The sequence below is a fragment of the Eucyclogobius newberryi genome, unplaced genomic scaffold (genome assembly GCF_026437365.1).
Source record: "Eucyclogobius newberryi isolate DKJ021-1_F unplaced genomic scaffold, fEucNew1.0.hap1 SCAF_13, whole genome shotgun sequence".
NCBI lineage: Eukaryota > Metazoa > Chordata > Actinopteri > Gobiiformes > Gobiidae > Eucyclogobius > Eucyclogobius newberryi.
Genome location: NW_027315757.1, coordinates 16,178,329 through 16,197,750, shown reverse-complemented (window position 1 = coordinate 16,197,750; position 19,422 = coordinate 16,178,329). Strand labels below are relative to the sequence as shown.

The 19,422-nt window shown below is 45.4% G+C and overlaps 2 protein-coding genes and 1 non-coding gene across 3 annotated transcripts in view; all 3 read right to left on the bottom strand.

Annotated features, from left to right (window-relative positions):
- Window positions 1–5,304: 5,304 nt before the first annotated feature.
- On the bottom strand, window positions 5,305–8,452 carry dcaf7 (ddb1 and cul4 associated factor 7). The gene is made up of 7 exons (XM_072442707.1): window positions 8,073–8,452; window positions 6,961–7,119; window positions 6,752–6,863; window positions 6,506–6,624; window positions 6,213–6,422; window positions 6,020–6,137; window positions 5,305–5,515 (listed from the first exon to the last, which is right to left on the bottom strand). Exons 1-7 carry the CDS (start codon window positions 8,208–8,210, stop codon window positions 5,343–5,345), a joined length of 1,029 nt encoding a protein of 342 aa, XP_072298808.1. The 5' UTR covers window positions 8,211–8,452; the 3' UTR covers window positions 5,305–5,342.
- A 618-nt stretch (window positions 8,453–9,070) lies between these two features.
- Window positions 9,071–9,142, bottom strand: trnac-gca (transfer RNA cysteine (anticodon GCA)). The gene has a single exon. It is a non-coding gene; the product is annotated as a tRNA-Cys (tRNA).
- A 2,871-nt stretch (window positions 9,143–12,013) lies between these two features.
- Window positions 12,014–19,422, bottom strand: part of kcnh6a (potassium voltage-gated channel, subfamily H (eag-related), member 6a) — a 64,767-nt gene continuing 57,358 nt past the window's right edge. The window contains exons 12-18 of the mRNA XM_072442708.1: window positions 19,194–19,387; window positions 17,683–17,785; window positions 16,434–16,703; window positions 16,190–16,364; window positions 15,014–15,248; window positions 12,457–12,619; window positions 12,014–12,342 (exon numbers count right to left, since the gene is read on the bottom strand). Of these exons, the coding sequence (XP_072298809.1) occupies window positions 12,245–12,342; window positions 12,457–12,619; window positions 15,014–15,248; window positions 16,190–16,364; window positions 16,434–16,703; window positions 17,683–17,785; window positions 19,194–19,387 (1,238 nt within the window). The 3' untranslated portion in view covers window positions 12,014–12,244. The remainder of the gene's footprint in view (window positions 12,343–12,456; window positions 12,620–15,013; window positions 15,249–16,189; window positions 16,365–16,433; window positions 16,704–17,682; window positions 17,786–19,193; window positions 19,388–19,422) is intronic.

Sequence of the window (19,422 nt, the reverse complement as noted above, 5' to 3'; positions counted from 1 at the left end):
GGACACAACTGCCAGACCTCCTCCACGTCGACCAGAGCGAGGCATCGCAGAAACGGAGCAGCCAGGTGGGCAGAGTTCATTTAGATGAATAAACTCACCCTCTCTCTGCCATGTCTCCGTAAGACACATGAAATCAAGGTTTTGTCTTGTAAAAAGTTCATTCAAGGAAAACGCTTTGTTGGCAATTGAACGGGCATTCAACAAGCCGAGCCGGACCGTGGATGACGTCACGTCCATCGGTTCAGCTGAGCGCAGCGGGACCTGTCGAAGGCACGCCTTACGGTCACGTGATTCCCATCTGTTTCGCCGGTAAGCCGACGAAAACAAGGAAGCGGACCCCAGCGCTCATAATTCCAGCGGTGCGCAGACTCCAGGAAAACAGCCGCCACATCCCGCGCAGGCTCCAGGACCGGTGCGGCCCCGATGGCCCGTGCAGGCTCCGGGAAAGCAGCCGCGATGACACGGACAGGCGGCGAAGACGGCGACGGCGAACAGCCGCAAACATCGAGGAGCGGGACCAGGCGCAAGCACCGAGCACGTCTCCCAAAGTCCAGGCTGGTGTGCTCTGAACACAAGGCTCGTCTGCGCTTGACTTGCACACCAGACCTTGTGCCTCGTCTCCTCTGCTTCCTCCTTTTCCCCGGGCCTCGGGACAGCAGCAAAACGTCAGGTGAGTTGGGTGGACAAACAAGGGGTGGCGGAAAGGCTTGCTTTTCGACACATGGGACAGGTACAAACGACTCCATCGTCGCTTTGATGCGGAAAAGTGCGCCACGGTCATAAACCCGCACAGCAGACACACAACAGACTAATGTCTGGGCTGATAAAACTACATACGATGTAACGATCGTCACAAATAAGCGGCATAACAGGAGTCGAGCAGTGGTGTGGCCGAACACAGGCGCCATCTTGGATAGTTCCTATCATATCTGTGCATATCTTGTTATGGTGAGCTATTTTGTAATGATGTCCTCTCAGTTTCCTCTGAGTCTCCTCTGTTTCCTCTGTTCCCCCTGTTTCCTCACAGTTTCCTCTCTGTGTCCTCTCTGTGTCCTCTCTGTGTCCTCTCTGTGTCCTCTCTGTGTCCTCTGTTTCCTCTCAGTTTCCTCTCAGTTTCCTCTCCAGTTTCCTCAGTTTCCTCACAGTTTCCTCTCCGTACCCTCTCAATTTCCTCTCAGAAAAAGCGGAGGAAGGTGATGGAAGGCTCAAAGGTCAATTGTCCTGCAAAGGTCCACATGACACGTGTCGTTAGATTTCCAGAGTTCAAGGTGAGTTATGGTAATAATGGATAATACGACATGTTTGGAATGAGATGATTTGTTTGTTCCTATCATTATTCTCACAGATTGATCAAAACAGAGCGAGAGGTTGGAAGGAGCAGTCCAAGGATGTGAGAGAAAAGCTTTTATCCGGCAAAGCACTTGTCACGGAAGATACCTTTTACGTGAGATTTCCCCATCTATCACATTACAGCGGTCATCCTGTTTCCAGCGTGAGTAAACTGTACGTTTAGTGAGTGGGTGTAACTCAAGTACAACAATCCCTGAAGAGAACGAGGACAATGAGGACAATGATGATCCCTCAACACCAGAAAGCACTGAGCCAAACCCTGAGGTCATCCATCCATCTGAGCGAGCGAGAGAAATGTGCATCGTCCATCTGAAGGGGATGATCGACACCATGTACCTCATCCACGACGAGGAAATAATCACAAACTATCAAGATGAATTTAAAGACATGTTGGACAATATTAGGAGATGGGTGCCAACTCTGAACGGTCCAAGAAAGAACAGGGCGCCCAGAAAGAGAAACTATGAGGATGAACAGTGAGGATGAACAGTGAGGATGAACAGTGAGGATGAAGTGTGTGAGGGCGAGGGCGACGTGTGCGAGGGCGACGTGTGCGAGGGCGACGTGTGACTTTGTTATTGATGAATCCTACACTTACACAATGACTGTAGTAAGATGCCTCTTAATACTTATGTTCTGCTGTTGGGCCCATGTATGTAGTGAATATTTACAGATGTCTAATTTGAATGCTGTTACTTTTAGATAAATTCATGTTGCCTTACAACAATCATTGAAATACACGTTGGTCTACATTATTTTGGATATTTGAATAACACATTTTTCTATTCTATGTTTTGCAATAAAGATTAAAACGACATGAACTAATCAATGTCTTATCCATACATTGTCTTTTATCCACACATTCATTTGTGATTAATTTTTCCCTCTGGCATCATATGATTGACAGATTGAAACTTGAACATTGAGTGTCTGGTGTAGTCCTACAGTCCTACATGTGGATGATCTTGTCTTCAAGGATTAAGATATTCGGAACACATTCATTATTTTGAATGAAAGTGTTTAACGGGCGTGCATTGAACTTAAAACCAAGAATTGTGAAAATTTAAATCACTCTGTCTAAATATGGATATAAAAAAATTACATTTAAATATTTTACATTACATCGAGTTTTTTCGAGTTTCCTCTCAGTTCTCCCAGTTCCCCCTCAGTGTTTCCTCACAGTTCCCCGTTTCCCCCCTGGTGCTTCAGTAACAGCTGCAGTCTGGATCTGGATTTAGATTTAGACGTTCAGCTCCTGATTTAGAAACCGTCGGCTCCTGCTTCAGTTCTTAGAAAACGCAGCTCACCACAGTCACCCCTTTACAATAATCTAAAGAATAATTACAGGATGAATCGATGACCAAAGTTAAAGTCGAGGCCTTAATAATAAAGTATGAAACAGTTTGTAGAAGAAACAGCACACATTTTTTACAGTTCAAACTCTAAGACATGAACAAATACACTTTATTTGAGTTAAAGTTTTATTGAATTATGAAAGCTACAACATGAACCACTTTTTTTTTTTCACTTTTCCTTTTTTTCCAACACTGTAAAACAAGAAAAAAACTTAAGCCACACGAGCTAAAATGACTCAAACTGACTGTCATTCATAAATTAAGCAATTTTGATTTAGATGAATTTAATTGACGATTTGACTTATTTCAATGATATCGTATTATTTAGATCAAAATATCTGCAAAAAGTTGGAAAAACCAGCTTCAAACCACATTTTCCAACACAAATTTGCCCATTAATTTACTTATTTCAGGCCAAATTACTCCGATTGATTAAAATGTCACTGAACGCGTCGCTGAACACAGGTAGACTGTGCAAATCGACTGGTTCCGGTGCGTTTTAGCTCGTGGCGTCGTCTTCTCCCCCGCAGTGTTTGTACTTATACGTTTTTGTACAGAGTCTTGTAAGAACATGCTACAAGACACGCCCACACAAATCATACAAAACACGGCATATTTTACAGTGACAGTAGAAAGTCTGGTGCGCGCTGTAAAAAATAATGGCCTAAACGAGTGACAAATGACTCGCACTTTGGGGTTTTAACTTTTGATCCCGAACACTTTTGAATCGTTTTCTCATCATTATTTCATTACGGTATTGGCGCCAACTCAGGCGTTTTCATGTACATGTGACTTATTTCTTCAATACGGACCTTTTAAAACGCCCCGTCATTGACTTTAACACGTGTTCAGAGGTCAGAGCTAAACGTTCAGGATCTTCAGGCATCGGAACTAAACAAGATACAAATGAGTTTTTCTAGCCTCAAAAATGGCATAAAAAGTACAATTTGTAATATATCTGTGGATAAAATGAAAATATCTATTGGGGGTTTGACATTTCTGTGAAAATTTGTCCCGTAAAAAAAAAAAAAAAAATCATACAAAATGCGTGTCATAATGTGCAGTTAAAGCGGCTCTGGCGTCACTCAAGTGTGACAGCGCCCCCTGGAGGACGAATTTAGAATTGTTTGGGGGCTTTTAAAAAGGTCTATATATCTCATAGGATTTTGAGATTCCAGCAAAAGCCAGAGAAAATGCGCAAAAATAAGTCACACTTTTTGATGAGTCGTCAAAAAGTTCTAACAATTAAACAACCTCTAGCGTTTTATTTGTTTTTGTCGATAAAAGTGAAAGGAAAGAGCGTCGGATTTGTGGCACTTTTTGTACAGTGTCGACCGTTTGAGAGGATTCACTGCAAAAAAAAAGAAGTATCCAAACGAAATGACTTGAATTCTGAAAAGTACAAATATAAATATGTTATGAATATTCATGAGCAATGGCAGTATTCGACTATTCGACCACTACAAGCGACTTAAAAAAAAAGTATTGATGGAGGCAAAATACTGAATTCAAGTCATTTTCAATCTAGAAATCCATTTGTTTGCAGTTTTGTAACATTTTGAGAACGGTTTCAACCAAGCGGCGGTTTTAAGTGTCACGTCTGTACAGAGTCTGAGGTGCGTTGCCCGGGGGTGCGGCAACAGTTTGTGGGAGGGACGGGGATTGAACCGCGAACCTTCCAGAGTCTCTGACCTCGTCGCTGCTGCTGCCGAGTGGAAACGGGGCGATTCTTCAGAACATCTTCAAACTCGACCAAAAAACGAAATGCCAAAACCTTTTCCAGCGGCGGAATAAATAAACAGATCTGAAGACGTTTCACACGGATCTGAAGAGTTTGTGTCGTTTGGATTCACGTCTTCTGATATTAAAGGACACATATTCTGCACTTCAGGCGTTCCCTGTTCAGGATTTGCATTAGCGCTCCATCTACTGGCAGCAGAGGGAATCACCATGAGGACATAAACAAAATCTAGCTAGCCCCGACATGCAGGTGCGAGCGCATAGTTGTAATGAAGGGTTTTTGTGAGGCTCAGAGATGGAGCAGAAGAGGAGCTCGTGAACAGCATTCATGGAACAAACTAAACAACTGAAGCTCAGACTGCAGTGCTCTCGCTGAGGAGTTTTAGCATGGCGGGCCACCATGCTTCGGCTGGTCACCGCCATGACCAAAAGATACCGTCAGGTATTAAGATCACCGCGCTCGCGCCATAAGTGCAGGATGAAATTTTTTAAGCACTTCTTGCTCGCGCCACCCACGGCGCCCGCACGGTTTGTCCCATCCCCATCCTTCAACCTCAGCCCAGCGAGAACACTGAACTGAAGCTCAGACTGAAGCAGAGTTTGTGAGGAGGAACAGCATAATATGCGTCCTTTAAATATTCCATAGCAGTGGTAACATGTCACAGCTGTAGCCGCGGCCGCCCTGGGGCAGGCTGGCGGAAGTGTGGCTGCCATTCTTCAATGTAAACTGGTCCAAACGGCTCAAACCTGGATGATCTCCGCATTGTTGTTTCTCCTGTGGACTCATGACAGTCCAGAGAGTCTGGTGCCCGCCTGAGTCCCCTGCGTGGCCCTCGGAGTCCCCCCTGAGTCCCCCGCGTGGCCCTCGGAGTCCCCCCCGAGTCCCCCGCGTGGCCCTCACACCCGCAGGATCTCCAGGCAGTTGTTGTAGCAGATGGCAATCCAGTCGGGCTGCGTGGAGGCCCACTGCACGTTGTTGATCTCCCCCTCTGCGGTGTAGGCCAGGATGGGGTCCTCGATGGCTCGGGGCATTTGCTGAATGTCCCAGATCAGGGCCTGATGGTCGTCGGCTGAGGAGAAAGATGAGTAAATTAGCTTGCATCTCCACAAACCTGACACCGTCCCGTCTGTGCTGCCCTCGCTCAAACCGTCCGTCTGTGCCGCCCTCGCTCACACCGTCACGTCTGCTGCCCTCGCTCACACCGTCCCGTCTGTGCCGCCCTCGCTCACACCGTCCCGTCTGTGCCGCCCTCGCTCACACCGTCCCGTCTGTGCCGCCCTCGCTCACACCGTCACGTCTGTGCCGCCCTCGCTCACACCGTTCCGTCTGTGCCGCCCTCGCTCACACCGTCCCGTCTGTGCCGCCCTCGCTCACACCGTCCCGTCTGTGCCGCCCTCGCTCGCACGTCCCGTCTGTGCCGCCCTCGCTCACACCGTCCCGTCTGTGCCGCCCTCGCTCACACCGTCCCGTCTGTGCCGCCCTCGCTCACACCATCCCGTCTGTGCCGCCCTCGCTCACACCATCCCGTCTGTGCCGCCCTCGCTCACACCGTCCCATCTGTGCTGTGTCTCACCGGCGGTGCAGATGTGGCAGGAGGAGTGAGGGGCCCAGGCGATGCCGTTGACACAGGCGCGGTGGTTGTTGAGGCGTGCCACAGGGGTGCAGGGCACGCGCACGTCCAGGATCACCACCTGCAGGAGGACAGCGTGAGCATTATTCACACACACACGTTAACCTGAGCCGTGTTCGGGGCTCTGGAGCCACACCTCCATGCCGTCCATGGCCATGGTGGCCAGGTAGTTGGGGTCCTGCTTGTTCCAGCAGAGCCGCAGCAGTGGGTGGTGCTGAGGGTCTTCATAGATGATGGTGCTGTGCTCCAGATGTCTGAGGTCGAACATCCGCACTGAGCCGTCGGCCCCCACGGACGCAAACATGTCCCGGCCTCCTCCGGCGCGGCTGAAGGCGATGTCGTACACCTGCAGACAAGCGGGTCAAATGCAGCTCTACAGGATGTGACTGGCATTGGTCACCGTGGAGCCGTGACTGTGTCCAGACTGACCTCTTTGTCGTGAGCGATGAGCTGCGTCTTCACGTGTCCAGAGACCAGGTTGACTCGGCCCAGGACCTGCCCCGTCTCCAGGCCCCAGATGGTGCAGGTGGTGTCGATGCTGGAGGTGCCTGAAACACACAGGACACTCAGGGACAAGCAGGGACATGCAAGGACACGCAAGAACACGCAAGGACACAGCTCCTTCTGTAGGTGACGCTCGAGTTTATCAGGCTGAATCTAAAGTAGGGCCCTCACCAAGCAGGTTGGGGTCCACCTCGTTCCAGTCGAAGGAGGTGAGCGGAGCGCAGAAGTCTGAGTTTTTGTTGTTGTTGAGCAAACACTCGAGCCTTGTCTCCGTGTCACTGACCTGCAACAAAAACACAGGACGTTTCATTCATACGTGTCATCATATGTACAAGTATCATGACACAATCGTCTGCCGTCTGTGTGCAGTGTGCGCTCACCCTCCAGATGCGCAGGTAGTCTCCGCTGGTGGCGAGCAGGTCCGGGTACACGCCCTTTGTGTCTGGGATCCACATGATTTTGGTGGTGGGATACGGATGATCGAAGGTGTTTCTGCAAACGAACTCTGAGCTTTCCTCCTCCAAACCGACCAACTGCACCTGAACACAGCAGACACAGCAGACTGAGCGCGCCGAGGACACAATGGCTGCATTTGGACGATTCACAATGGGAAAAGCAGAAACAATTGAATAAAAAGAGTAACCAGACTAACGTTACAAGCCCTAATAACAGTTACTTTTGAGTGTCATCGTCATCATCATCATCATCATCAGATGATCAGCTGCGAACCAAAACAAACTAACTCTTTACACAGATCTGAACTGTGTCTCTGCTGCGGAAGATGCAGAGAATATCCCGAGTTTAAATATCAGTTTATTAGTTGGGGACAGTGCGTGTAAATGATCATACACGATACAAACTGTAGCCCATGGACTCAGTTTCATCCTTTCATTCACACACCAGCTCAGACACTGGAGGCGCTCAGGGCTTCAAGTTTCATTATTTTCATAAGTGACTTCCAGAGTTGTGAGATCTTTTTTTTTTTTTAAACAAATTAATTTATAGTATTCAGTCATTGAGGAATTATGAATCGACTAATTTAGAGTAATTGACAATAACATTTAAAAAAAAAAAAAATAATCAAAACTTGGCTCACTCGATTAACCTACAGCTGCTTAAAAATACATTTAAAACGTCTCAATGTACAATAGAAATAACTGTTTGACTAGTTGAATGCTAAAATAATTTATTTTCAGCCCTATAGATTTGTGTAACAAATTAATCGAACCAACACTGACAACAGTAAAGATTTTTAGTGACAGGATTTATCAGGACAATTTGCAAAATGGACTAGTTTAAAGTTTCAGATGTTTTAAGCAGAATGAAAACAACTATTATCTATTCTAAAAGTACATTTAATCTGACTCGTATGCTTGACGTCCATCCTCCTGTGGCTCCGCTGTGGCTGTAGCATCTATAGCATCATTAGCATCCTTAGCATCAGCTCCCAGCGCCTCCCGCGGGACAAAAGCCCGTGTTTACTGCCGTGTACCTTGTTGTTGTACTCCTCCACGAAGCTGCCCAGCGCCAGGCGGAAGCGCTTGTCCGGACGCACGCTCCAGTTCATGGCGTACACGGTCCATGGCGCCTCGTACTTGTAGATCTCTTTTCTTTTCCCGTGCATCGACATCTTGTGGCAGCGGCGCAGCTAACGGGGCTAACACAGGCTAACCTCGGCTAACTCCTAAATAAACCGCCTCAGCCCGGGATCCTGGCGCGGCTGTGCGTGATCCTCACCTACACGCGGCTGTAGACGAGGCGAGTTGCACGCTTAGTCCGAATAATTAGGGAATTTCGAAGGGAAATGGGTCAAATTAGCTGACAAAGACCAGAATCATTGCTCCAACGGGACCGGAAACACAAACCGAGACAGTTTCCGGCCGCGACTTTCACAATAAAAGTGTTAAACCGTTTCAAGAACAAAACAATAATAACTCCCCTCTCACTTTAGGTACTTTGTTTGATTTAATATGTGATTTAATGTTAAATGGTTAGTGTTGCCTAAGAATAAATTAAAAAGGGCGCAGATTGCTCTTCTTTCTGCTCCTTTTCATTCACTTTCTTGCTTATTCTGTTTGTCACTCATGAGCTCTGGTATATGCATGGAAATTAATAAATAAGTTGTATTCCTTTGTGTTTATCATTAGTTATGATTTTGTTTTACATAACTTGTTTGACATAAAAGCCTCTTTGCAAAGTTAAACAAAAAACGAAATAAAAAACTTCCTGCTAATCTGTAAATTGATTAGTTCCAGCTTGTCATCTAAATGGAAACTGAAATTAGAATGAACTTGGTGGCAATGTATGCACTTTAAAAACAGTTATTGTTTCTGATTTCTAAACCCAACTCCCAGGGATTTTTTTTAGAAGGAAACTTCATTAGAACAGGGTTTAAAAACTTAAATTGTCAGTTTACCAGAATAAAGGGCCTGCTCAAACACGATTGGTTCTTATCAGTTTTGTTCCATAAACAAAAGACACATCCTGGTAAGGGGGCATCCGGATTTGAACCGGGGACCTCTTGATCTGCAGTCAAATGCTCTACCACTGAGCTATACCCCCTGCTGAGCATGCATAGATGATGTGGCTTTATTTTTCACAAACCAGTGACATGCTCTGTGTCCACCAGAGGGCGACACGTAGTAACAGAAGCCCAGATCAGAATCACAAAAGGTTTATAGCCATTGTCAATGAACAGAATTCACAAATAAATGAACTTGCTTCATGGGTTCGATTCCCGGACCAGACCAACATCACATGATCTCTCTGGGTGGAGTCTGCATGTCCTCCCCGTATTACCGTGGGTTCTCTCCGTGTTCTCCGGCTCCTCCCACCGTCCAAAGACATGCATGTGTGAGGCAAAATTTGTGACTCTAAATTGGCCCTAGTGAATGAATGTGAAAGTGAATGGCTGTCTGTCATGTCTATGTCTCTGTGTTACTCCTACGACGAGTTGGCCAGTGTCCAGGATGTACCCCGCCTAAGACCCAAAGTCACTGGGATAGGCTCCAGTCACCCGCGACCCCGGAAGGGAACAAGCGGTAGAAGATGGATAGATGGATGGATGAACTACATGATGTGATCTAAACATCTAAACTTTGGTATAACAGTAGCACAGATTAGTAATCAAACCCATAACCTGCTCGCTGAGAGGAGACAGGCAGTGGTGGAAAGTAACAAGGGTCAACAGGCTATTTTAGTCCAGTTTGAAGTATCTGTACTTGATCAAAGGGGGACATGATATGCAACTTTAATGAGATTCGAACTTGTTACAACATTGTTTCCTCATGATTAGTTTGCTGTATTTTGATTCCTGCCTGTTTGAGTTCATTCACCTATCCCATACCCCCGCCCACTGCCCTGTACTGACTGTCATTGTTTTAATATACAAGATTTGAGTGTCACATATAGAGTTATAAAATGTCATGTAGACACTTTTCCAAAAATGTAAACATGTAAATTATAATCTGCTACTCGTTACAGTGAAATGTCACTATGAAGAGGCGGGGCTATGTACCCGAAAACAGCATAACGACTCCTTTAAGTTATCTTTACAGTGAATACTCTCAACACAAAGTGCAGTATTTACACATTTATGAATTTACGTAAAGCAGGTACGAAACTACAACTGGAAACTCAATTTAGATTTAATCTAGTGTGGGACATTTCTGTTTCTTGTGAAAGTTACACATTGTTGTTGCGTTGCATCTCTGTCTAAACTGTATTTCACTTGAAAGCAGCGAGTACTGCAGTATTTGTGTAACTGTATTTACTGTAATGAACTATAAGTTATGGATATTTGCTTGTTCAATTTGACATTTAAAGTGACCCCAGGATGCTAATGAGGATCTGTTAAAACATGTGAAGTATTCTAAAAGGACTTCTTACTTTTACTGCAGTAGCACAGACACAGAAGAAGAGTGAAGTGATTTATTTTATAAAATATAAATAACATTAGTTTAGTTTGTGCTTCATAAACAGTTTTACATTCACTTCAGCTGTGAGAGGCGTCAGGACAGGCAACAAAGCAGATCTGTGTAACCATAGCAACCCCATGACCTAAACCTGGTTTAGACCTGGTTCAGTCTTGGTCTAAACCAGGTCTAAACCAGGTCTGAACCAGGTCTAAACCAGGTCTGAACCAGGATTAAACCAGGACTAAACCACGCCTAAACCAGGATTAACCAAGGCGTAAACCAGGCGTAAACCAGGACTAAACCAGGCCTAAACCAGGATTAAACCAGGATTAAACCAGGCATAAACCAGGCCTAAACCAGGCATAAACCAGGCGTAAACCAGGATTAAACCAGGACTAAACCAGGCCTAAACCAGGATTAAACCAGGCCTAAACCAGGCATAAACCAGGCTTAAACCAGGATTAAACCAGGCGTAAACCAGGCCTAAACCAGGATAAAACCAGGCCTAAACCAGGCATAAACCAGGCTTAAACCAGGATAAAACCAGGCCTAAACCAGGCATAAACCAGGATTAAACCAGGCGTAAACTAGGCGTAAACCAGGATTAAACCAGGCGTAAACTAGGCGTAAACTAGGATTAAACCAGGCGTAAACTAGGCGTAAACCAGGATTACCCCAGGCGTAAACCAGGTCTAAACCAGGCCTAAAGCAGGACTTTGCTGTGGGTCTGTCCTTCATCGTTACAGTGTTGTATGTGTCACAGTTGAGCACCTCCAGTCGGCTCCAGATACACTTTTAAAAATACTGCATAAAATTAAACATTTCACAAACAGTGAAAGAGCTATAGCTACATGATACAGAAATACTGCAATCCGACACACAGTGGCGCTAGCACTCATGTTCACACGAGCTTCCTGAAGTTTGGGATTGTCTCAGAGGAAAATGCTGCTGGTGAAAAACTCCAGTTGGATTCAGTGAAAGGCTCTGAGGTTGTGACGCTTGAAGTACTTCAGCTGAAGTATTTTCTGAGCCCGTCGGTGGGAGGAGTCTCAGGCCGGCTGCACACTGGAGGGTTTGGCTCAGTCTGCGTCTCCAGGAGGTCGAGGAGGCGTGGAGTAGATGGTTCTCCTCGTGTCTGTGAGGTCAGCGCGTCTTAAACATGTCGGATATTTACGATTGTCGCCTGTGATGAACTCTACCACAGCCAATCAGAGCCACGCCCTGTTGCCAAGTGACAGCTCTTACACACTGTGGCCTTCACACACAGATATGATCCACACACGAGTCCTCAGTGTGTTTTAGCAGTAAAAGTACCATGTTCATTATGACGCCTGTTTAATCACGTGACACTTGACATGTGCGTGAGAGATAAATAACGGTTACACGATGTGGAATGACTTTAAAGCCTGGAGTGTGCAGTCGGCTTCAGGTTGATTATGAGTGGAACATGAGACGAACGGGAGAACTCTGATCAAATCTAAAACGCGATCTGGCTCTCTAAGAAAACCAAAATACATTTCGCCCACTTTATAGCCAGAAAAAACGGGACATTTCATGGATGTTTTGGCTCAAACTAAAGCTTCAGTCAAACATGAAGTCACAAAGTTTAAGGCCATCGGTTTCCTCAGAGCAGTTCATATCTGAGTCCATCATTGCACTTTATAAGAATGTTCTGATTGCACACACCTCCCTGACCTCGTGACCCCTGGCTCAGTGGTCAGTGGGGGGTCAGAGGGCGGGTCAGGCCCTAGCTGGCAGGCAGGACCGGATCAGACAGGTGCTTCTGGATCTCATGCAGGTCTGTGGAGGTGTTCTGGAGCGCAGGGAGAGAAGGCCGGCGCTGCAGTACCGCGCCCTCACCACCAAGAGGCTGCAGTACCGCGCCCTCACCACCGAGAGGCTGCAGTACCGCGCCCTCACCACCGAGAGGCTGCAGTACCGCGCCATCACCACCGAGAGGCTGCAGTACCGCGCCATCACCACCGAGAGGCTGCAGCACCGCGCCATCACCACCAGGGGGCAGGGCAGGGCACAGGGGAGAGGAGGCGTCTGGGCCTATGGTCACATGGAAGCCGCTCGACAGAGAGTCCCTGGATTTGTGCTGCAGGTCTGAGTCCAGCCTCTAAAGAAGAAATACTATTAAACTGAAGTCAAATAAAACTTACTGTTGGTCACATGTTTGTGTTTACTTCTGGTCACATGTTTGTGTTTACTTCTGGTCACATGTTGGTGTTTACTTCTGGTCACATGTTTGTGTTTACTTCTGGTCACATGTTGGTGTTTACTTCTGGTCACATGTTGTTTACTTCTTGTCACATGTTTGTGTTTACTTCTGGTCACATGTTGCTGTTTACTTTGGTCACATGTTTGTGTTTACTTCAGATCACATGTTTGTGTTTACTTCTGGTCACATGTTGGTGTTTACTTCTGGTCACATGTTGTTTACTTCTTGTCACATGTTTGTGTTTACTTCTGGTCACATGTTGGTGTTTACTTCTGGTCACATGTTGGTGTTTACTTCTGGTCACATGTCTGTGTGTACTTCTGGTCACATGTTGTTTACTTCTTGTCACATGTTTGTGTTTACTTCTGGTCACATGTTGCTGTTTACTTCTGGTCACATGTTTGTGTTTACATCTGGTCACATGTTTGTGTTTACTTCTGGTCACATGTTTGTGTTTACTTCTGGTCACATCTTTGTGTTTACTTCTGGTCACATCTTTGTGTTTACTTCTGGTCACATCTTTGTGTTTACTCCCAGTAACATTCTCTTGCAGTGGACAGCAGTTTTAGACTCTTTGTTAATGACTTTTGGATGTTTTATGCCTTTGGACATGTTTAAATGTGTCTCAGATTTAATCATTTGAACGACACTTTTATAGAATCAGAAGTGTAAACGTGAAAAAGTGTCCAAGTGTCAAAGTGTAAACGTGTTAAAGTGTAAACGAGTAAACATGTAAACATGTAAACTTGTAAATGTGTAAAAGTGTAAATGTGTAAACGTGTAAATGTGTAAACGAGTAAACGTATAAAAGTGTAAACGTATAAAAGTGTAAACTTGTAAAAGTGTAAATGTGTAAAAGTGTAAACGAGTAAACGTGTAAATGTGTAAAAGTGTAAACGAGTAAACATGTCGGTGTAATCCCTCATTCGTCCAGGCGTGTTCCATAGTAGAAAAAGCTTCAGTTGTAGTCATCTGGACTCAGTTAGAAAAAATAGACGTTTCGATTCTCATCCAAGAGTCATTGTCAATAACAGAATTTAGGTCGAGAACTCCGATATTTATACTTTTCTGTGGTAAGACCCGCCCATTGGGAGGAGCCTTCCTGAAGAGGAAAGAGTTGTTTGTTTCAGCAGAAACTTACCCTCTTTGTATCTACCGAGCCTATTCAGACCTTTAATGGGCTATTAGTATTCTCTTTGTCTTTGTGAGACCCTGGCTCACCCATCCTGAGGACCTGATTAGCATCTAAATGTCCTGGTCCTCTACCTTTCCAGGGGTTCAATATGCCATTGTAGACTACAGGAAGGTAGAATCTTAACCCTCCATTTCTGTTTAAAGAAGGTCTTTCTTTTTTAACAAAAATAGCTTCCTTGACTCCTCTTTCAAACCATCTTTTCTCCCTGCTTAAAATCTTCTCCTCACCGTCTTCAAACGAGTGATTAGAGGCTTCAAGATGGAGATGCACGGCGCTCTGTGGTCCTGAACTTGTATTTCTTCTGTGCTGATAAAGCCTCTTGTGTAGAGGCTGTTTCGTCTCACCTATGTACCGTTCTTTACAGCTTTCTTCACTGCATTGGATCGAATAAACTACATTGCTCTGTTTTTGAGTCGGCAACTTGTCCTTAGGGTGAACCAGTTTTTGTCTTAAAGTGTTTCCTGGTTTAAAATAAACAGGGACTTCATGTTGTCTAAAAATTCTCTGCAATTTACTTACTTACCACAGAATAGTACATACAGAATAGTACATTTATCTGAGTTCCCGGCCTAAATTCTCTTACTGACAATGACTCTTGGATGAGAGTCGAAACGTCTATTTTTTCTAACTGGGTCCAGATGACTACAACTGAAGCTTTTTCTACAATAAAACGAGTAAACGTGTAAACGTTTAAATGTGTAAACGTGTAAAAGTGTAAAAGTGTAAACGTGTAAAAGTGTAAACGAGTAAAAGTGTAAACGTGTAAAAGTGTAAACGTTTAAATGTGTAAACGTGTAAAAGTGTAAAAGTGTAAACGTGTAAAAGTGTAAACGAGTAAAAGTGTAAACGTGTAAAAGTGTAAACGTGTAAACAAGTAAACGTGTAAAAGTGTAAACTTGTAAAAGTGTAAATGTGTAAACGAGTAAAAGTGTAAACGTGTAAAAATGTAAACGAGTAAACGTGTAAAAGTGTAAACTTGTAAAAGTGTAAATGTGTAAACGAGTAAAAGTGTAAATGTGTAAACGAGTAAAAGTGTAAATGTGTAAACGAGTAAAAGTGTAAATGTGTAAACGAGTAAAAGTGTAAATGTCTCTCACTTGTACAGCTGAGGGTTTGTTCCCCGCCTGCATTGCGGTTGTGGAGAGCACAGGGGGCGCCGCAGAGCCGTAGAGCCCCGGGGCCAGGGTGGCGTGGAGAGGCGGAGTCATGGCGTGGAGAGGTGGAGTCACTGCGTGGAGAGGCGGAGTCACTGCGCTGTAGGCCGGAGGAACCATCTGCCTCTGCAGCAGCTGAAGGATCACTGTGATGTCTGCGGTCATCCTACTCTCCAACCTGCAACCATCAGAGACCAGGTCTGAATCAGGACTGGACCGGGACTGGACCGGGTCTAGGGTCGCTACAGAAGCTTCACATGATGTAAAATCGACCTTTTAACCTTCCACTCGTACCTCATAAAAATCCCAAAAGTTGTTTTTTCTTTAGTTTGTGTAATAAGTAGATTTAATCATTTGAAACGGAGAGAGGGGCTTTCGGGGGGACAACTGGACCCACAGACTCCGCCCCCTCCAGGAAGTGCTCCTGTCTCTGCCTCTGTATGAGATTAGGATTGAGATTTATATCAGAACTGCACTCCTGTCACCCTCACAATATGTATGTCATTAATGATAAAAAATGTTTACCCCCCGCCTCCTTACCCAGGGCGGGGCCTGCGGGGGAGGCGGGGGAGGAGCCGGACAGACTTTGCCATAAGAAATAAGTGTTATTTGTTGCTCATTGTGTAACGTCTGCACAGACTGTGACAAGTGCAAAATATGTGACGTTTAGCCCCACCAGGTGGACAGAGAAGGAACTACACTCTAAAGTTTGTCTTGTTTTGACCGGATTCTTTTCACACCTGACCTCCTGACGCTGTCCTGGGAAACCAATGAGCTGAGGGGGAGGGGCCTCAGTGAGGGGGCGGGGCCTCACTGTAGATATAACAGCTTGTATAAAGAGAACTTACACACAGTGCTCAACATAGGCAGCAGGGGGTATAGCTCAGTGGTAGAGCATTTGACTGCAGATCAAGAGGTTCAAATCCGGATGCCCCCTGGAAATCTGGTTCTTTTAACAGTTAAAGGGGTCAACGGTCCCCCTATTGAAGGGGGCATGAACTACTGCGACTCGCCTGGTGAATACTTGGCTTATTGTTTTTTCACAAGTATAAACAGGCTGGCCCAGGATCATGGTCAGCATCGGTCAGGATGGTGGAGCTGAGGGTTAAAGGGCCTCACCTGTTGAGCTGAGACTGCAGCAGGTCCAGGCGGGACTCGAGCTCTCTGGGCCGGTCCTGGGCCAGGTAAAGGCCAGTCCGGACCGGGCCGAGTCGCCGGTTGCAATCTGAGAACTGAGATGGCCTGCGGTCGGCCCAGTAACCATAGAGACCAGGCACACTGAGGGGAGGGGCCGCTGCAGGAGAAGGAGTCAGTGTTTGTGAATGAGCGGCAGTCGGAGTAGTGCAGCATAGGGGTGTGTTACCTGTGTATGGCGCCCCCTGCAGGTCGACAGGACGAGTCGCTGAGGGCCCACTGTGCTGCCTCGGGGAAACCACTGGGGGGCAGTCTCTGGTTTGGTAACGCTCTGGTTTATTGCGGTCCAGAGGTCTGTCGTCGTCACTGGAGCGAGAGCAGAGGCTGCCGCTGCTGCACTGGTCGTCCCAGTGAGAGGACGAGGACAGAGGGTGAGAAGAGGGAGGCAGAGGGGCCGGGGGCCTCTGGTCAGGGCTGGGGTCATCTCTGTCCATTCCATCTGAGGAGGACATGAGAAATGACATCCATAGTGTTGTGGTGGAAAAGATGTCTGTCGTTCCTCAATTGTTCCACGGCAAAAGAAAACTGAATTCTGTCAACTGGACATAAGACGTTTTGATTCTCATCCGAGAAGCTTCTTCAGTTCATCTGCCTCATCTGTGTGAGGGGAGGGGCTAATTACACAGCTAACAAACTGACAAAGAGAATCTGTTTGCATACACACTCCTGATTGTAAACAAGCTTGTGTTAGTTCGACTGTAGTTCTCTGTGTTATGAGGCCGTTGTAGACTGAGGGGAGATTGTATCGCAGACCAAACGTGTTTAAAGAGCGTTTTTCTTTCTTTGTTTCTTAATTTCTTTATCATGGCCCTCTCCTGGACGAATCAGGGATTACATGGACTTGTATTCATCATGATGGTTTGACAGACAGTAGAACGTGTGTCCTACAACTGTGTTCTCTGGTCATTTTTTATTAGTGACAAGCTCCATTATCCTTCTATTTATCAAATTATTATGATTTTTTCTTAAAGGCGTAATGGACAATTTTTTGGCCCAAATCTGAATCTCATTTCCTCGTGGCGTGGACTGCTGATTAGTCCTGCCACGTATCAATCATAGGACGCACCTACTGCTCACCTGCAGCCTCGTTCTGGCTCGTCCCCAGGAGAGCAGCATGTTTCCCTGTGTCTAAGCGCATGGATCTATCATAATATAGTTCCCTCAGTGACAGGACAAAATTAAGACAGAGAAAGACAGTTCGAGCTGTCTCTGAAGAGACGGAAATCTACGGGTGACGAGAGATGCGATGCGATCCGTCGCGCTGATAAACAAACGCACGCAGCTACACGTGCGTTTGAGTGCGTCCGCACGGGGGGAGTGCGAATGCGCACTTACGCTTGAGTTCTCAAATCGGCAAAAAATCGCCCATTGCCCCTTTAAGTCGAGCACATATCAGCGGCAGATGAGGTCACACTCACCTGGGCGGTTCCTGCGGCGCAGAGAGCTCCTCCGGTGCCGGTGCCGGGGCCGAGTGAAGCCGCACTCTGAGGCCGCGGCAGAGGGCAGGTCCACGACGTCTGCCTGGGACAAAACAGCTCCGGTCAGAGGACACACAGAAGCATCACAATAAGCTCTGGGTCAAAGGTCAAAGGTCACATGACATCACAGTCCCACATGTTTGAAGTGCACAGATTGTGATGAAAACATGTTATGGTGTATATGTTATGGTGTATATGTTTTGGTGTATATGTTATGGTGTATATGTTATGGTGTAAATGTCATGGTGTATATGTTATGGTGTATATGTTATGGTGTATATGTCATGGTGGGATATGTTATGGTGTATATGTTATGGTGTATATGTCATGGTGTATATGTTATGGTGTATATGTTATGGTGTATATGTTATGGTGTATATGTTATGGTGGGATATGTTATGGTGTATATGTTATGGTGTATATGTTATGGTGTATATGTTATGGTGTATATGTTATGGTGGGATATGTTATGGTGTATATGTTATGGTGTATATGTTATGGTGGGATATGTTATGGTGTATATGTTTTGGTGTATATGTTATGGTGTATATGTTATGGTGTAAATGTCATGGTGTATATGTTATGGTGTATATGTTATGGTGTATATGTCATGGTGGGATATGTTATGGTGTATATGTTATGGTGTATATGTCATGGTGTATATGTTATGGTGTATATGTTATGGTGTATATGTCATGGTGTATATGTTATGGTGTATATGTTATGGTGGGATATGTTATGGTGTATATGTTATGGTGTATATGTCATGGTGTATATGTTATGGTGTATATGTTATGGTGTATATGTCATGGTGTATATGTTATGGTGTATATGTTATGGTGTATATGTCATGGTGTATATGTTTTGGTGTATATGTTATGGTGTATATGTCATGGTGTATATGTTATGGTGTATATGTTATGGTGTATATGTCATGGTGTATATGTTATGGTGTATATGTTATGGTGTATATGTCATGGTGGGATATGTTATGGTGTATATGTTATGGTGTATATGCCATGGTGTATATGTTATGGTGTATATGATATGATGAGATATGTTATGGTGTATATGTTATGGTGTATATGTCATGGTGGGATATGTTATGGTGTATATGTTATGGTGTATATGTCATGGTGTATATGTTATGGTGTATATGATATGATGAGATATGTTATGGTGTATATGTTATGGTGTATATGTCATGGTGGGATATGTTATGGTGTATATGTTATGGTGTATATGTCATGGTGTATATGTTATGGTGTATATGATATGATGAGATATGTTATGGTGTATATGTTATGGTGTATATGTCATGGTGTATATGTTATGGTGTATATGTCATGGTGTATATGTTATGGTGTATATGATATGATGAGATATGTTATGGTGAGGTTCTTGGTAAAGCACAGACTGTTGTAAATAAAGAGCGGGTGTTTGGGGCTCACATCTTGCAGGTCGAAGGTGATCTCCAGGTTGGTCCAGAAGATCTCAGCGAAGTCCGGGTACATGTCCAGGACTTCCAGCAGCTCCTCGCGGTGGATCTTATGGAGGTCGCAGTAGGTCAGAGCGCGGACGTCTGCGCTGGATTTACTCGGACGCCCGAAAACGCTGATGGCCTCGCCGAAAATGTCGTTCTTACCTACCACCAGAGGGCAGACGGAGTGCTTTCAGTAA

What these genes read in the sequence shown, in the direction of transcription:
- dcaf7 (XM_072442707.1), bottom strand. Translation starts at nt 8,210, where the DNA reads ATGTCGATGCACGGGAAAAGAAAAGAGATCTACAAGTACGAGGCGCCA. An exon ending in GGTGGACCCCAACCTGCTTG is followed by an intron (nt 6,625 to 6,751) that starts GTGAGGGCCCTA and finishes TGTGTGTTTCAG; the next exon opens with GCACCTCCAGCATCGACACC. An exon ending in TGGCCATGGACGGCATGGAG is followed by an intron (nt 6,138 to 6,212) that starts GTGTGGCTCCAG and finishes GTCCTCCTGCAG; the next exon opens with GTGGTGATCCTGGACGTGCG.